Raw genomic sequence first — 19,706 nt, forward strand, 5'->3', positions numbered from 1 at the left:
TCCTAATAATCTGAGTTCAAGGCAACAATACATATATTCAGCTTCTGTCTTCCCGGCTTCTTCATGTCCTACAATGAAATATTGTCAGTTTTCAAAGCACCATCCAAAGACCAGGAGGCCCCCACTCTAGTATTAAGATGTCACAAATACCTCTGATTTGAACAAACCTGCCTTCCTCCTTCTACTTTCTGGCTCTTCCACCCATAGCATCCTTTGATTATGGTTGTTTACTTCCCTTCTCCACTCAGAAGTAATTTTCCCTTTTCAAATTTCTAAAACACTTGTTCCCATCTAGTTTCTCTTAAATGCCAGTCTGAGAAGTAGGCATTTTATTTTATTTATTTTTTTATAATAAATTTATTTTTTATTGGTGTTCAATTTACCAACATACAGAATAACACCCAGTGCTCATCCTGTCAAGTGCCCCCCTCAGTGCCCGTCACCCATTCACCCCCACCCCACGCCCTCCTCCCCTTCCACCACCCCTAGTTCGTTTCCCAGAGTTAGGAGTCTTAAAAGGAGACCCTGAAGATTCTGGGAGAAAGGATGATATTATTTTGGCAGAGGTATGAGGGATAGATTGGAAAAGAAGTCACAAAACATGGAGAAGCCAGTTAGGAGAGCATTTAATGATGAGGGTAGGGAGGGGGAGGAAGCAGGGGAAGGAAAGAGGCCATGACTCCAGATTTTAAATACCTGTGGGTTTGACAGTGAAGAGGATGCTGGGGACAGGGAAGGGAGAGAAGGTCTGAGTGACAAGGGAGGAGAGGGGGGAGAAGCAAGGTGCTCCATCCAGATAGGGGCCCAGAAGAGCAGCTAGACAGGAAGAAGATGGTCAGCTGTGCTTGGGACTGGTAAGCCCAAAGGACTCTGCATATATGCCTCCTCCTCTTTTCTACCCCCCACCGCTTTTCTACCTTCCCTTCAGCCTCCCCCTCATCTGAATGGAAGGGAAGGCTGCAATTTTCTATGAACAAATCAGAGAAACACCATGTCAGGTCTAGAAGGGAGGCCCTGCTCCCAACCACACAGGGGAGCCTGAGTGCAAGAAGACTCAGAGACTCATCTTGGAGGTAGTAGCAGAATCAGGATTGTGGCCCAGCCCTCCAATTCAGTGATATCTCCAATCCTACAGGGGCTGCAAACCTCTACAAAAAAGCCATGGGTTGATTCTGGGGCTCTCTATTCCCTTGATTTATTTTTCATTCAGACAATAGATTCCCTAAGGTCAGAGTCCAGGTTTCTGAATTTTAATATTCTTCCATCTATTCAACAAATACTGGTTTAGCATCTATTATATCTAGTTATTACCTATTCCAGGCACCGAAGATACAGAAAAGAACAGAACAAAGTTCCTGTCTTCCTGGAGCTTACGTTCCAGAAGGGGGAATTAGATAATAAGCATAAAACCCTAATAAATATGTGTGATTTCAGTTGGTGACAAGTGTTATGGCAAAATATAAACCAGGGAGGCGGAAGTCATAGGGTGCTGGAGGAGGGGCGTAGGGGATGCTATTTTATGCTGTTCTCTCCGGGAAGACCTCTCTGTCAAATTTATGTCATGAATGTATCTTTGAGGGTATATGGGCGCCACATGGTGGGTGCACAAACAGTGTTTAATTAATTGTTAATGGTTAAATGAACTTGCTAATAATATGTGTGTGGTGGGGGGTGGAGAGAGACAGAGAGAGAGAGAGAGAAATGGAGAGAGTTTAAATCACGGGACCAGAATAACCAAAAATGGAATTTTGTATAGCCCCCCAATTCATTTTATGGTCATAAGGATGGGTGATGGAGAACTGATCTCTAAAGTTTTTCATTCAGGCAAATTTCAGAATAATAGATCCATTCTAACCAAAAAAAAGATCTGAGATAAAAGCATCTAAAATTCAACCCCTTTTGAGTGTTTCTCTATTTGGTATATTATTCACATATCTCATTTTTAATAAGGCAATATAAATGTATTTTGAACTTTGGCATTTGTAATAAATACTCATCAAAATTTGTTTTAATTTAGAATTAATAGCTATAAATTTTTGTCCTTTTTTGGCTATTTTTTATTTAAAGCCTTTATTGGAAAAATCACATATGAAATACAATTGAAAAGAACAGAAATGCATACATCAATGTAATGGACAATGGATTCTGTGTTTTAAGAATAGGATTTATTTTCAACCTAGCAAAAAAGTTGGCAGAGAACACCTGCTATTTCATACCTTGAAAGCAAGATTTCTGAGCCAAAATTTCTCACTTCATTTGTATTTGAACGACTCACTCTTCCAATATATTGGTTATTCTCAAAATTTGCCAACTTGAAGATCTGACAAATGAATTCATTATTACATCTTCTGCCAAGAATTTAAGACTCAAACTACCAGCTATTGGACTGTGTGACCTCATAATTTGTATACAATGTCCATAAAAACAGCATACTCTTTTCCACTGAAATGAAAAGGCAAAATCAAAGCTCTGTGGTTGAATTCATCCTCTTGGGCTTTTCTAACTTTCCTGAACTCCAAGAGCAGCTCCTTGGGGTTTTCCTGGCTGTTTACCTGGTGACTCTGATGGGAAATGCCATCATTATAGTCATCATCTGCTTGGAACAGAGCCTCCACGTGCCCATGTATCTGTTCCTCCAGAACCTGTCTGTGGTGGACATGAGTTTCAGCGCAGTCATTATGCCTGAAATGCTGGTGGTCCTCACCAGGGAGAAAACGTCCATTTCATTTGTGAGCTGTTTTGCACAGATGTATTTCATCCTTTTCTTTGGTGGCACTGAATGTTTTCTCCTGGGGACGATGGCTTATGACCGATTTGTTGCAATCTGTCACCCTCTGAGCTACCCAATGATTATGAACAAAAGGGTTTTCATGAAATTAGTAATGTTCTCATGGGTCTCAGGGATCATGGTGGCTACTGTGCAGACCACATGGGTTTTCAGTTTTCCTTTTTGTGGTCCCAACGAAATCAATCATCTCTTCTGTGAGACTCCCCCAGTGCTAGAACTTGCATGTGCAGACACGTTTCTGTTTGAAATCTATGCATTCACTGGCACCATTTTGATTGTCATGGTTCCTTTTGTGTTGATACTCCTGTCTTATATTCGGATTCTCTTTGCCATCCTGAGGATGCCATCAGCCACGGGGAGGCAAAAGGCCTTTTCCACTTGTGCCTCCCATCTCACGTCTGTGACCCTCTTCTATGGCACAGCCAGTATGACTTATTTACAACCCAAATCTGGCTACTCCCCAGAAACTAAGAAACTCATGTCATTGGCTTACACATCACTTACACCTCTGCTGAATCCACTGATCTACAGTTTGAGAAACAGTGAGATGAAAAAAGCTTTGATGAAACTATGGCGAAGAAGAGTGGATTCACACACATTCTGACTGTGCTGAGAAGCCAGGTGATATTTGACCAGTGTTTGACTGAACTCTACTTAAATTTAAAAAATGGGCCAAACAGTCTGCATTTCTTGGTATGAACATGCTTAATTTATTATTTTTCCAAGGTCAATAATATTATAGGGATCTGTTTTTTTGATAGTGTACTTGTGTCATTATTTTTATTTTTATTTTTTATTTTTTTATTATTTTTTTTGTGTCATTATTTTTAAATATAATATATAATATAGCAGTTAATATGTTCCTCTATTATGATCATCTAGGTCATTACTGGATTGTCATCATAAAGACAAAGCTTCAATAAACACCTAGTTCCATACATTCGTAACTGCTGATGTTTTATTTCTCTTTTTTTCTTTTAAAGATTTTATTTATTTGTTCATGAGAGACACAAAAGAGAGAGAGAGAGAGAGAGAGAGAGAAGCAGAGACAGGCAGAGGGAGAAGCAGACTCCATGCAGGGAGCCCGATGTGGGACTCGATCCTGGGTCTCCAGGATCACGCCCTGGGCTGAAGGAGGCGTTAAACTGCTGAGCCACCAGGGCTGCCCTAATGTTTTATTTCTGACAGATTCTTCAAGGTAGGTCTGATGGAATGAAGAATATGCATGCTTATAAGTTTTCAGAGTTATTGCATAGCTACTTTTCAAAGTCCTTGAAACTTTTCAGAGTAACCTGAAGAGCCACTCTGCTAAACTAACAGGGTAGAGCTTCGAGAGACCGGTACGTAGATGAGATTTTTATTTCTGGAGTGAAAATCCAGAAATTCTGTGAACGAGTAGGAAAATAAATCAGCTATTCTGAGGAGACCAAACTGGTTTTACTTTAAGGATTTACATAGGTTTTATTCAAAACAGGAGTGCTCTTGGTTTATTTTCATATATTCACCCAGTGATGAGTGAAGGACTAAATGAGCACTTCCCTGAGGTCTCACTTGATACAAGTTCTCTTTTTCACTGATAGACCACTGTTTTTAGAGACTTTTGTTAAATTTCCCTTTGTAGGCCCAAAGTGCCCTCAGACACTATGTTTATAAACATAGGAAGATTCATTTCTTTTATTGTGGGAAACCAAGTGATTAATTATTTGTGCACATTTTCTTTGGTCCTGAATCACATCACTAACTGTGGGATCTTCCCTAGAATAATCTCTCATCTGGCAACATTTGGGACATTTGATGGTTACTTGCTATTTTAATGTTGTTATTCATAAATAGTGGGGCCCCTTTATTGGATTTTTATCACATGAGCTCTCTTTCTCTCTCTGCCCTTAGTTTCTGTTCCAGGGATGGTAATAAAGGAGAAAAATGCTATTCCCACTGTCATTCAGCTGTGGGAAAAACAATTTTTAGTTACTACTGCCTCTGATAAACTGATTCGATTTTCACAAAAGGAAATTTTGGCATCAAATGGTCAAAACCAGTTTGAATAATATTTGAAGGTTGTGCAATCTTCTTTTCAGTGGAGCACTAAACAGGCATTTAGAAATCCTTTCATTAGTGTTTGTCCAGACATTTCCTTCTTGTAGTCTTTAAGAGGTTCAATTAAATAAGGCCATTCAGAAAAAAAATCCTTGAAAGTCTAAATCCCAAGACAAATAGTAATAGTCACTTTTGGGGCACCTAGGTGGCTCAGTCGGTTCAGCGTCTGCCTTTGGCTTGGGTCATGAACCCAGGGCTCCCTGCTCAGCAGAGAGCCTGCTTCTCCCTCTGCCTCTGCCTGTTGATCTCTCTGCTTGTGTACTCTCTCTGTCAAATAAATAAATAAAATCTTTAAAACAAAACAAATATTCAGGGATCCCTGGGTGGCACAGCAGTTTGGCACCTGCCTTTGGCCCAGGGCGCGATCCTCGAGACCCGGGATTGAATCCCACATCGGGCTCCCGGTGCATGGAGCCTGCTTCTCCCTCTGCCCCTCTCTCTCTCTCTCTCTCTCTCTCTCTCTCTGTGACTATCATAAATAAATTTTAAAAATTTAAAAAATTATTAAAAAAACAAACAAAAAAAACAAATCCATTTTTAATTTAAATTCTAGTTAGTTAACATACAATGTAATGTTAGTTTCAGGTGTACAATATAGTGATTCATCACTTACATACGACACCCAGTGCTCATTAGGACAAGTGCACTCCTTAATCCCCATTACCTATTTAACCCATCCCCCCACCCACCTCTACTCTGGCATCCATCAGTTTGTTCTCTCTAGTTAAGAGTCTGTTTCTTGGTTTGCTCCCTCTTTTTTTCCCTCTATGATCATCTATTTTGTTTCTTAAATTATACATATGAGTGAAATCATATGGTATTTGTCTTTCTCTGACTGACTTATTTCACTTAGCATAGTACTCTCTAGCTCCATCCACGTCTTTGCAAATGGCAAGATTACATTCTTTTTGATGGCAAGTAATATATATATAATACGTCTTTATCCATTCATCACTTGATGGACATTTAGGCTCCTTCCATAATTTGGCTATTGTTGATAATGCTGCTATAAATGTCAGGGTGCACGTGCCCCCTTAAATCAGTATTCTTGTATCCTTTGGGTTAATACCTAGTAGTGCGTTTGCTGGATTGTAGTGTAGTGTATCCATTCTTAACATTTTGAGGAAACTCCATATTGTTTTCCAGAATGGCTGCATCAGTTTATAATTCCCACCAACAGTGCAAGAGGATTCCCCTTTTCCCACATCCTTGCCAACACCTGTCGGTTTCTTGTGTTGTTAATTTTAGCGTTTCTGACTGGTGTGAGGTGATATCTCAGTGTAGTTTTGATTTGCATTTCCCTAATGATGAATGAAGTTGAGCATCTTTTCATGTGTCTGCTGGCCGTCTGGATGTCTTCTTTGGAAAAATGTCTGTTCATATCCTCTGCCCATTAAAAAAAAACTGATTATTACTTTTTTTGTGTGTGTTGAATTATATCAGTTCTTTATATAATTTGGAAACTAATACCCTTATCAGATATATCATTTGCAAATATCTTCTCCCATGCAGTATTAGTTTAGTTGATTGTTTCCTTTGCTGTGCAGAAGATTCTTAGTTTGCTGTATTCCCAATAGTTCATTTTTGCTCTTGTTCCCTTTGCTTCAGGAGACATATCTAGTAAGAAGTTGTTACAGATGATATCAAGGAGGTTGCTGCTTGTGTTCTCCTCTAGGATTTTGATGGTTTCCTCTCTCACATTTAGGTCTTTAATCCATTTAAATTTACTTTTGTGTATGGTGTTAGAAAGTGGTCCAGTTCCATTCTTCTGCATGCTTGCTGCTGTCCAATTTTTCCAACACCATTTGTTGAAGAGACCATCTTTCTTCCATTAGATATTCTTTCCCATTTTGTCAAAGATTAATTGACCATATAGTTATGGGTTCATTTCTGGGTTTTCTATTCTGGTTCTATTGATCACTATGTCTCCTTTTGTGCCTGTGCCATACTGTCTTGACTACTGCAGCTTTGTACTGTAGCTTAAAGTCTGGAATTGTGATGCTTCCAGCTTTACTTTTCATTTTCAAGCCTGCTTTAGCTATTTGGGGTCTTTTGTGGTTCCATATAAATTTTAGGATTGTTGGTTTTAGCTCTATGAAAAATGATGGTGGTATTTGATAGAGACTGCATTAAATCTGTAGATTACTTTGGGTAATGCAGAGATTTTAACAATGATTATTTTTCCAATCCATGAGCATGGAATCTTTTCCCATTTCTTTATGTTCTCTTCAATTTTTTTCATTAGTGTTCTATAGTTTTCAGAAAACAGATCATTTACCTCTTTGGTTAGGTTTATTCCTAGATACTTTATAGTTTTTGGTGCAATTGTAAATAGAATTGATTCTTGGTTTCTCTTTCTGCTGTTTCATTATTGGTGTAAAGAAATGCAACAGATTTCTGTACCTTGATTTTATATCCTGTGACTTTACTGAATTCATATATCAGTGTTACCAAATTTTTGGTGGGGTCTTTTGGATTTTCTATATAGAGTATCATGTCATCTGCAAACATGGAAAGTTTGACTTCTACCTTGCCAATTTGCATGCCTTTTATTTCTTTGTGATGTCTGATTACTGAGGCTAGGACTTCCAGTACTACGTTAAATATTATGTTGAGGATTGTTCCTTCTATCCATACTTTGTTGAGGGATTTTATTATGAATGGATATTGTACTTTGTCAGATACTTTTACTGCACCTATTGAAAGAATCATATGGTTCTCATCCTTTTTAAAATTAATGTAATGTATCATACTGATTGATTTCTGAATACTGAACCACTGTTGCAACCCAGGAATAAAGCCCTCTTGATGATGAGGAATGATTCTTTTTAATGTGTCGTTGAATTCAGTTTACCAGTATTTTGTTCAGAATTTTTGCATTCATGTTCATTAGGGATATTGGCCTGTGGTTCTTTTATTTACTATAGTCTTCATCTGTTTTGTTTCAAGGTAATGCTGGTCTCAAAGAATGAATTTGGAAGTTTTCCTTCCTTTTCTATTTTTGGAATAGTTTGTAAGAATAGGTATTAACTCTTCTTTAAATGTCTGATAAAATTCACCTGTGAAGCCTCTGGTCCTGGACTTTGCTTTGGGAAATTTTTTTACTACTGATTCAATTTCCTTGCTGTTTATTAGTCTGTTCAAGTTTTCTTTTTCTTCCTATTTCAGTTTTGGTAGTTTATACCTTTCTAGGAATTTATCCATATCTTCCAGGTTGTCCAATTTGTTGGCATGTAGTTTTTCAAAATATTATTTTATAATTGTTTATATTTTTGTTGTGTTGGTTATTATTTCTCCTCTTTCATTTGTGATTTTATTTATTTGGGTCATTTTTCTTTTTGATAAGTCTGGCTAGGGTTTATCAATTTTATTATTATTTTTTTAAAGAACCAGCTCCTGGTTTTTTTTTTTTTTTTTTTTTTTACTTTCTATACCATTTATTCCTGCTCTAATTTATTATTTCCCTTCTGCTGGCTTTAGACTTTGTTTGTTGTTCATTTTCTAACTCCTTTAGGCATAAGGTAAAGTTGTTTATTTGAAATTTTTCCTATTTTTTGAGGCAGGTTTGTATTGCTATGTACTTCCCTCTTAAGAACACTTTGCTGCATTCCAAAAGCTTTGTACCATTGTGTTTTCATTTTCATTTGTCTCCATGTATTTTTTATTTCTCCTTTGGTTTCCTGGTTGACCCACTTATGGTTTAGCAGCATATTGCTTAACCTCCAAATATTTATGATCTTTCCAAATTTTTTCTAGTAGATGACTTCAAGTTACATAGCATCATGTTCAGAAAAATATGCATGGTATGAGGCACCTTGAGTGGAGCAATTGGCTAAGTGCCCAACTCTTGTTTTTTGCTTAGGTCATGATCTCAGGGAGGGTCGTGAGATGGAGCCCAACGTTGGGTTCTGTGCTCAGAGTAGAGTTTGCTTGGGATTCTCTCTTCCTCTCACTCTGCCCCTCTGCTCATGCTCTTTCTCTCCTGAAAATAAATTTTAAAAATCGAACTAGGGGTGGTGGAAGGGGAGGAGGGCGGGGGGTGGGGGTAAATGGGTGACGTGCACTGAGGGGGGCACTTGACGGGATGAGCACTGGGTGTTATTCTGTATGATGGCAAATTGAACACCAATAAAAAATAAATTTATTATTAAAAAATAAAAATCAAAATCTTTTATTAAAATAAAGGAAATATGCATGATATGATCTCAATCTTTTTGTACTTGTACCTGATTTGTAACCTAGTATTTGATCTGTTCTGGAAACTATTCCTTATATACTGGAAAAGAATGTGTATTCTGCTGCTTTAGGATGAAGTGCTCTGAATCTTGTCCAATGTGTCATTCAGAGTCATTGTCTCCTTATTGATTTTCTATTTAGATGATCTATCCATTGATGTAAGTGGAGTGTAAAATCCCCTATTTTTATTGTATTATTACCAATGAGTTCTTTTATGTTTGTATTAATTGTTTTATATATTTGGGTGCTCCCATGTTGGGTGCATAAATATTTATAACTGTTAGATTTTCTTGTTGGATTTTCCCTTTTATTATTATATAGTCCCCTTCTTCAACTCTTATTGCAGTCTTTGGTTTAAAGTCTAGTTTGTCCAATATAGATATTGTGATCCCAGCTTTCTTCTGATGTCTATTTGTACGATGAATGTTTCTCCACTCCCTCACTTTCAATATTCTGGTGTCTTTAGTATAAAATGAGTCTCTTGTATCAGAAATAGATGGGCCCTGTTTTTAGATCCATTCTGGCACTCATGTCTTTTGATTGGGGTATTAAGCCCGTTTAAATTCAGAGTAATTATTGATAGATAAGAATATAGTGCCATTGAATTCGCTGTAAAGTCACTGCTTCTGGAGATTTTCTGTTTCTTTCTAGTCTTTTTGCTATTATCTTTCTTTCCCACTCAAAGAGTCCCCTTTAATATTTCTTGCAGGGCTGGTTTAGTGGTCATGAACTCCTTTGGTTTTTATCTGGGGTAATTTCTATCTCTCATTCTATTCTGAATGATAGCCTTGCTGGATAAAGTATTCTTGGCTGCATGTACCCCAAACCATAAGATATCTAGGAATAAACCTTAACCAAAGAGGTAAAGGAACTATACTCCAAAAACTACAGAACAGTTATGAAAGAAATTGAGGAAGACATAAAGAGATGGAAAAACATTCCATGCTCATGGATTGGAAGAATAAATATTTTGAAAAAGTCTATGCTACCCAGAGTAATTTACATGTTCAGTGAAATCTCCATCAAAATACCATGAACTTTCTTCACAGAGTTGGAACAAATCATCTTAAGATTTGTATGGAACCAGAAAAGACCCCAAATAGCCAAAGGAATGTTGAAAAAGAAAGCCAAAGCTGGGGGGCATCACAATGCCTGACTTTAAGTTGTATTACAAACCTGTGGTCATCAAGACAGTACGGTACTGGCACAAAAACAGACACATAGATCAATAAAACAGAATAGAGAACCCAGAAATGTACCCTCAACTCTATGATCAACTCATCTTTGACAAAGCAGGAAAGAATATCCACTGGAAAAAGGACAGTCTCTTCAACAAATGATGTTGGGAAAATTAGACATCCACATGCAGAAGAATGAAACTGGGCCATTCTCTTACACCATACACAAAGATAAACTCAAAATGGTTGAAAGAACTAAATGTGAGACAAGAATCCATCAAAATACTAGAGGAGAACATAGGCAACAACTTTGAACTTGGCCACAGCAACTTCTTGCAAGACACATTTGTGAAGTCAAGAGAAACAAAAGTAAAAATGAACTATTGAGACTTCATCAAGATAAAAAAGCTTCTGGGGGATCCTTGGGTGGCTCAGTGGTTTAGTGCCTGCCTTTGGCCCAGGGCGTGATCCGGAGTCCTGGGATCGAGTCCTGCATTGGGCTCCCTGCATGGAGCCAGCTTCTCCCTCTGCCTGTGTCTCTGCCTCTCTCTGTGTGTGTCTGTCATGAATAAATAAATAAAATCTTAAAAAAAAAAGATAAAAAGCTTCTGCATGGTGAAGAAAACAATCAACAAAACTAAAAGACAACCTACAGAATGGGAGAAGATATTTGCAAATGACATATCAGATAAAGGGCTAGTATCCAAGATCTATAAAGAACTTATCAAACTCAACGTCCAAGAAGCAAACAATCCAGTCATGAAATGGACAGAAGACATAAACAGACATTTCTCCAAAGAAGACCTACACATGGCCACAACAAGCACATGAAAAAATGCTCCACATCATTTGCAATCAGGGAAATACAAATCAAAACTACAATGAGATACCACCTCACACCAGTGAGAATGGCTAAAATCAACAAGACAGGAAACAACAAATGTTGGAGAGGATGTGGAAAAAGAATAACCTTCTTGTACTGTTGGTGTGAATGCAAGCTGGTACAGCCACTCTGGAAAACCGGGTGGAGGTTCCTCAAGAAGTTAAAAGTAGAACTACCCTACAACCCAGCAATTGCAATACTGGATATTTACCTCAAAGATACTGATGTAGTGAAATGCCAGGACACTTGCACCCCAATGTTCATAGCAGTAACGTCCACAATAGCCAAACTGTGTAAGGGGCCATGATGTCCTTCGACGGATGAATGGATAAAGAAGATGTGGTCTATATATACAATGAGACATCACTCAGCCATCAGAAAGGATGAATACCCACCATTTGCTTTGACGTGGATGGAACTGGAGGGTATTATGCTGAGTGAAATAAGTCAATTGGAGAAGGACAATCATCATATGGTTTCACTTATATGTGGAATATAAGAAATATTGAAAGGCACTGTAAGGGAAACTGAATTTGGAAAAATTAGAGAAGCAGACAAACCATGAGAGACTCCTAACTCTGGAAAACAAAGGGTTGCAGAAGGGGAGCAGGGTGGGTGGATGGGGTGATGGGTACTAAGGAGGGCACTAGATAGGATGAGCACTGGGTGTTATACTACATGTTGGCAAATTGAATTTAAATTTAAAAAATAAACAAATGAAAAAAAAGAAACAGGTACACTAGGCAAAAGACAGGGAGAGCCTGTGTTTGGGTTGATGCTTTCTGGAGCTGAACAATAAAAATAATTTCTAAATTCCCTTTAAAAAATAAAGTATTCTTGGCTTCATATTTTCCCTATTTATCATGAATATAATATGCCAATCCCTTCTGGCTTGCCAAGTTTCTGTTGAGAGGTCTACAGCTAGCCTTATAGGTCTTCCCATAAGGGAAGGGGCTTCTTTTGTCTTGATGCTTTTAAGATTTTTTGAATTTATTGCTATATTTTTCAAATTTAATTACATTATGTCTTGGTGTTGGCCTGCTTTTGTTGATTTTGATGGGAATTTTCTGTGCTCCTGGATTTGGATGTCTGTTTTCCACCCCAGATAAGAGAAGTTTTCAGCTATGATTTCCTCAAATTAATTTTCTACCCTGTTTGCACTCTCTTCTGTCACTCCTATGATATGAACGTCATCATGTTTGATGGAGTCACTGAGTCCCCTAAGTCTGTTCTTATGTCCCATAATAATTCTTCTTTCACTCTTTTGCTCAGCTTCATTATTTTTCAATTAGTTTGTCCTCTATATCACTTATTCATTCCTTTGATTCTTCCATCGTTGTGGTCATTACATCTAGTCTGTTTCCAGTCTCAGTTATTACATTCTTCATCTCTGATTTATTTTTTATTTTTTAAAAATTTTATTTATTTATTCATAGACACACAGAGAGAGGCAGAGACACAGGCAGAGAGAGAAGCAGGCTCCATGATTTATTTTTTAAAACTCTTTTATCACTGTTGTAAGGGTCTCCCTGATGTCTTCATGCTCTTTTTACTCTCAGCAAGTAGCCATATGAGTGTTACTTTAGATTCTCTATCAAGCATGTTGCTTATATCTCTTTCACTTAAATCTCTGGCTGTGACCTCATCTTGTTTTTTTCATTTGGGTTGAATTGCTCTGTCTTGGCATATTGTCTAAGTCTGTCTTTTTCTCTGTGTTAGATAGAAGAGCTCATTATATTTCCGGCTTCTGGGAGTAATGGCTTTGTGAAGAAGAAGTTATACAGTTTCCAGGGCCTGGCACTTCAGGGAGTGTCCCTGGTGTGTGCTATGTGCACTCTATTGCTGTGTTTTGGCTGCTTTTATCCTTCAGCCCAGTTGTCCACAGAGGTTCTCCTTGCCTGCAGTGGCCAGTAATTGGGTCTTGGTCAGAACATGGCAAGTTTTAATTAGGTATGCTCTGGTCTGCTTGTTAAATGAGATCTGATACTACTTCCACTTGAACCGAGGCCCTGTAGAACTCTCTGTATAGGAGACATGGTGTGGGCAGTGGCTTGTGCTGGTCTTCTGGGGAAAGGGCCTGCTGCACTGGGATTCAGACAGGCTTTACAGAGAAGGGCATTACTGCCAGAGCACAGGGGTGTGGGACTTGGTGTAAGCAGATTAGGCAGAAAGAGTGTTGTTTACCACAAGTGAGTGGCTCTGTGTTTATGCTGAGAGATGGGGAAATAAAATGGTGCTGGCTGGCTCCTTTGTCCCTGGAGAGCATCCTCCTGAACATTTCCCTCTCAGGGAGGATCCCAAGAAGGGCAAATAATCCCCTCCCTGTGTACACCAAACATTCTTCAGATTTTCTTTCCATCCCACCACCTGCCTACTTTCTCTCCAGGAGGAGGATAGTACTCTCAGGATGCTATTCCAGCCAAGCCCACTGACCTTTAAAACTCTAGGCTTTAAGTCCTGCTGTTCGCAAGAACTCACAATTAGCCTCTCCCATTTTCCCAGCTGCTGTCTTTGGGGAAGTGTTCTCCTTGTGTGTATCCCCGTGTGCTTCTCTCCCTCTTACCTTTCTCCATGACCAGGGCTCTGTGCAGCACTTGCAATCCTTCTCTCTTTCTCTGCATTTCCTACCTTCCTTGATGTGACATCCTCTCTCCCTTTAGTTCCAAGTATTCACTTTCATTATACTTTTTGTTCTGTTTCCTTTGTTCATGCTACTCTAAATTGCAGCCACTCTGGCAGTTTCAATCTCATGACAGTTGGTAGGATTGACACTTGAAATCACGCTTTCCTGGTGTCAAAGTTGATGCCAAGATTTCTCACCATAGTCAACACGGACAGGAAATAAGTGAACTTTTAAAATGTAAATCTTACAATGTCTCTTCCTGTTTAAATATTTCAGGGGGTTTCTATGTATTCAGGATAAAAAAAAGTCTTTAGTATGCTGTGTGGAGCCCAGCTTAATTGGGCCCTGTCTATGCTTTCTACTCTTCCATGCTGCATTCTGTCCTCTCCCTACTCATTCACTTGCCTACATTCCTGCTGCAAGGTCTGCTTTCCATTTTTGGTGTCACTATCCCATCCTGGGCTGGGACTGTCAAAACATGCCTTTGTCTCTATCTGATATGTTTCTCATTCTACTTTCCAACTAATTCTTACTTTTCCTGCAGACCTCCTGAAAATGCCTTTCCTTATTAAGGTGAACTTTTTTGTTTCTTCTGTCTTATTCTATTTTTTCTCCCCTTGAAAACCCTGTTCTTTCTTCATAGCCCTTTATCTAAATTTTATTTTATGCAACAAAATGGGATTTTTTTTCTCTTAGTGGGAACTTACACTCAGTTTCTAAGACAAGAAATGGAAATGTTTGCAACGTGACATGTGGTGGGGAGGTAGAGACATCTTTAGCTTAGTAAGATAAAGTACAGGACAACAATTCAAAGGAGTTCATCTTCAAATACAAAAAAACCCCAGTGTGTGTTTGTCATCATTCAAACTGACCAGGCCATCTTCCCTATCTCTGAAGACTTCTACCTGCCTCCCTTCCCCAAAGCTCTCACACTTAGCTTTCAATGGCCTGTTCATTGCAGTCAGCTTTTTTGTGATCTACCTTCAGGGGTCAAAGGAATTTTGTAACAACTGTGTAATGCTATTATTTTCTGATATATTGCCTTCTACCCTCTCCTAATTTCAATGCCAGCACATTTCCCTCCATAGTTATATAATTCCAAGTTACCATTTCTGAAAGTTTTTATCACTGAATTTCCTGTTGTGCCCAGGACATGTCTACGTTCAATATAGTAACAAAACAAGGATGGGATCTACAGGCGAGCCAGGTGATAAAGATCCAATTTCCAATCCCTATTTTACTGCCTGCTTTCACTGACTACTTTGTGTACCATCTGTGCTGGATTTTCTGGGGAGCAGATGCTGAGAAGGAGTCTCCCCAGGGAAGGAAAATACCTGGGAAAGATACAGGGTTGAAACAGGATTGTGTAGGAGAAGCTCTTTGACTGCCACACAGGCCTGGAAAAGTCTTCTGCACACCCAATAGGGAGCTCTGGATTGTCCATTAGGGGTATCCAGTGTGGGCCAGAAATGGCAAGACCCTTGCTTGGTCATTGACTGGGGGCTTACCCAGAAGAGTGTGGCCTGGCTTGGAAGCTCAGTCTGACCACAAAAGAGCACACAGCAGTCCACCTCTTTTGCATCTGGAAAGTGAATCTGTTCTTGGAGAGGTATCTGAACAACACATTCTCACGTCTGTCACAATAGGTCTAAAGGTTTGATGTAAGGATGATTTAAATTGCAAGAGGAAAGTATAACTTTCCAGTGATATACCAAGGCACAACCCATGGAAATAACTACTATCTACCATGGGTTTGGGCTACAGGGAAAGCAGATATTAAAAAAAGGAAATTATTTTAGTGTTATATGCTTGTCTAAAGCATGTTTGAAGGATATAGGTTTAATGAACTAGAAAACACAAATATAAATTAAGTATACAATGCTCATTTTGCTCATTCCATATATGCGAAAAATGATTGAAGTGATAGGCAGTGTGACTTAGAGGAAACACCAGGATCATACAACAAGAGTCAAATGACCCTTATTTCATTAAAAAAAATTTTTTTATTGGAGTTCAATTTGCCAACATATAGCATAACACTCAGTGCTCATCCCGCCAAGTGCCCCCCTCATTGCCCATCACCCAGTCACCCCAACCCCCCGCCCACTTCCCCTTCCACTACCCCTTGTTCATTTTCCAGAGTTAGGTGTCTCTCATATTTTGTCACTCTCAGTGATATTTTCACTCATTTTCTCTCCTTTCCCTTTATTCCCTTTCACTAATTTTTATGTTCCCCAAATGAATGAGACCATATAATGTTTGTCCTTCTCCGATTGACTTATTTCACTCAGCATAATACCCTCCAGTTCCATCCACATCGAAGCAAATAGTAGGTATTTGTCGTTTCTTTCTTTCTTTTTTTTTAAAATTTATTTACTTGTTTATTCAGAGAGAGAGAGAGAGAGAGAGAGAGAGAGGCAGAGACACAGGCAGACTCCATGCCCGACGTGGGACTCGATCCCGGGCCTCCAGGATTACACCCCGGGCTACAGGCAGTGCTAAACCGCTGCTCCACCGGGGCTGCCCATATTTGTCGTTTCTAATGGCTGAGTAATATTCCATTATATACATAGACCACATCTTCTTTATCCATTCATCTTTTGATGGACACCGAGGCTCCTTCGACAGTTTGGCTATTGTGGCTATTGCTGCTATAAACATCGGGATGCAGGTGTCCCAGCGTTTCAATGACCCTGATTTCAAATATTGGTTCTGCTTCCATGTTTTGACAGCTACTTCTACTTTCTGAAAATTAGTTTCTTCATCATTAAAGCATGATATTGATAATAGTACCATTTGGTATACTGTGAGGATCAGTGACAATAACAATAATAGCAATAGTAATTACAGAAGAACAACAAATGGATCATAAGTTCTAGCTCTTGTGTGCCAGGCATTGTCAAATGCCCAATGCCTTTTTCACATTTTATCCCCACAACAAATCTATGAGCTACATACTAGTCATATCCCTGATCCTTGAACGATTTCTTTTAGATCTACTACTAACACTGATAAATAAATTCAGTGAGGATACAAAATCAAAATACAGAAATCTGTTACATTGTATACACTAATAATGAAGTAGGAGAAAGAAAAATTAATAAGACAATCTTATTTTCAATTGCATCAAAAATAATAAAATACCTATGAATAAACTTAACCAAGGAGGTGAAAGACCTGTACTCTGAAAACTGTAAAAGCACTGATGAAAAAAATTGAAGAAGATACAAACGGAAAGACATCCCGCACTCATGGATTGGAAGAACAAATACTGTTAAAATGTTCATAGTCCTGAAAGCAATCTACAGATATAATCCAATCCCCTCAAAATACCAGCAGCATTTTTCACAGAATTATAACAAATAATCCTAAAATTAGTATGGAACAAAAAAAGACCCTTAATAACCAAAGAAATCTTGAAAAAGAGGAAAAAAGCTGGAGGTATTGCAATCCCAGATTTCAAGATATACTGAAAAGCTGTAATCAAAGCACTATGCTATTGGCACAAGAGCAGACACATAGATCCATGGAACAGAATAGAGAGCCCACAAATAAACCCATGATTATATGGTCAAATAATTATTGAGAAAGGTGGCAAAAATATGCAATAAGAAAAAGATAATCTCTTCAAATGGTGTAGTGAAAACTGGACAACGCATGAATAAGGATGAAACTGGACCACTTTCTTACACCATACACAAAAGGTAAACTAAAAATGGATTAATGACCTAAATGACCATAAGACGACCCTGAAACCATAAAACCTACAAGAGTGCACAGGCAGTAATTTCTCTGACATCAGCTGTAGCAACACTTTTTTTTTTATGTACAGTTAAGCCTCAATAAAATGAGAAAGAATATCCAATGGAAAAAGATGGTCTCTTCAACAAATAGTTGCTGCCAGGGGAGGTGAGCTTCCTTCAGAATGGAACCTGCTCTAAGAATGTGCAGTGAGAAGTTAAAAAAGGTAACCTACATTCAGTCATACTGTCCAGTTCAGGACAGAGCCAAGTCTACAGAGTGATTCATCTCTTCACTCTGTGGGGACTGAGCCAAGTGGTTTCCTTGTTATTCACCCCAGTGTAGACTGAATCCTAAATGCCTTGACATTTCACTGATACTCAATAGAATTAACCATATGTATATATATATATATTTTTTTTTTTTTGAGAGAGAGAGAGGGAAGGAGAGTAGGGACAGTGTGGAGGAGTGGGGCAGAGGGAGAGGGAGAGAGAGAATCTTAAGCAGGTTCCATGCCCAGGGTAAAAGCCAATTCAGAACTCCATCTCACAATTCTGAGATCATGGTCTGAGTCCAAATCCAATCAGAGGCTTAACTGACTGAGCCACTGTGACAACCTGAGGAGATTAACCATATTATGTTTATTTTACAGAAAGTTATAGAATCAGTGAAGATAAATGATTTCCTCAAATCATACTAATCCAGATCATTTGAATCATAGCTTAAAAGCTCTTTCAATAAAATCCATTGTAATGATACTTTTTTGAAAAAATTTCAGTGGCTCACATTTCCACTACAAATGATCAAAAGTTCTTTGATGGTAGAAAAAGCATTCAGTTTTCTACAACTAGGCTTCACTCTGCTTGCCTTAACTAGTTTCCCACCATCGCCCAAACTGTGCATTCCACCCAGTTGTCCTCTACCTCTAGCTCACCAGCCTTTGCTCAAGCTCTCACACCATCAATCTCTTCTTTCCAGTTTACAAGTGTTAGTCAGCCTCCGTTATCACCTCCTTTGGAGACATCATGCTGAACTGGGTCTCTTGTGTGAAGAGGCATTTATTCCCCATAGGAATAGGAAGGAGCGATGCTCCAGGTGTGTGCTCTTGAGGGTTTTCACCTGAGGCACCAAGGTCGAGCCCCTTTAGTCATCATGCAAAAATATGAGAGAGTGTTTATGAAGTGATTCCAAGTCCTCCAGGGAGGGATTCTACAGGGCATATGATTCCCTGTCATATAATGTTCTAGGATCAAAGCCCTGAAGCACGGAGTTGTATTTGTGAGAAGATGGCTTTTGAGTAGAGGTAAAACTTTGACAATGTAGCAAGACATTTAAAGAGACAGAGTCAATAGGTAAGAAAGGGAGGATTCTGCTGTGTGTGTGTTGGTGGGCTTTCCACTTATAGGTCCTCTCCAGCTGATCATTGGAGATGCTGTTGAAGCGATGTCTCTGTGCTCAGGATCCCTAGACACAGCTGACACACCGGAATCAGTAGACTCCTTGGTTTTGATGCTGGTTAATTCCTTTTTCTCTTCTTTTTGGAGAAAAGTTTGGGCAATAATTAGGGGTATAAGTACTTGGCAGACATTAATCATCAAATCTTAGAATTTTACAGCTGGAAGGGAACGGAAAAATAAGTGCAACTCCTACCTCTTCAACTGGAAGGATGAAACCTATTAGGCAGCGCTCTGCCTCAATATTTCTTTCCCAGAGTTCTCCAAGTCGGCATTGAGGTCCCTAAGTTCCAGAGAAAAGGTGCAGCAACTGCAGTCAGTGACCCATGAATTTTTTTCCCCCATAAGATGCTTATTATGCATTCTACAAAGCTTTTCTATTTTACTTACATTATATTCTAAATTTTCCAAATTTACCCACTTTTAAGCTTTTGTAACTAAATATCCTTTATTCTTTTCTCTCATTAGAAATGAATTTTAGGTGTTTGATCCTATGACTATATTTTACTAATTTCAATTACTTTTTGAGATACAACATATAATTAGTATGGTTAGTATGGACATTTAATTTTTATGGATGATATGGTCAAATTCAGAAATAAATCAACTTGCCTTCCACTGTGTGCTAATGTCCTACCGGTCTTTACTCAAGATGGCATGAGCTGTTTCCTTCTGTTCTGCTGGGTTCCTCATCTCCCACAGTGTA

At 38.7% G+C, this 19,706-nt stretch overlaps 2 protein-coding genes across 4 annotated transcripts in view; both read left to right on the top strand.

Moving 5' to 3' along the window:
• Positions 1-19,706, top strand: part of LOC144294729 (olfactory receptor 10A6) — a 69,448-nt gene that overhangs the window by 22,479 nt on the left and 27,263 nt on the right. The window lies entirely within an intron of this gene.
• On the top strand, positions 792-3,578 carry LOC144295270 (olfactory receptor 10A3-like). Its single transcript, XM_077867660.1, has one exon. It carries the CDS (start codon positions 2,448-2,450, stop codon positions 3,390-3,392), a length of 945 nt encoding a protein of 314 aa, XP_077723786.1. The 5' UTR covers positions 792-2,447; the 3' UTR covers positions 3,393-3,578.

Source organism: Canis aureus, chromosome 23 (assembly GCF_053574225.1).
Source record: "Canis aureus isolate CA01 chromosome 23, VMU_Caureus_v.1.0, whole genome shotgun sequence".
Classification (NCBI taxonomy): Eukaryota; Metazoa; Chordata; class Mammalia; order Carnivora; family Canidae; genus Canis; species Canis aureus.

Bases quoted from the DNA above. Each gene is read 5' to 3' on its own strand.
- LOC144295270 (XM_077867660.1), top strand. From the start codon at position 2,448: ATGAAAAGGCAAAATCAAAGCTCTGTGGTTGAATTCATCCTCTTGGGC.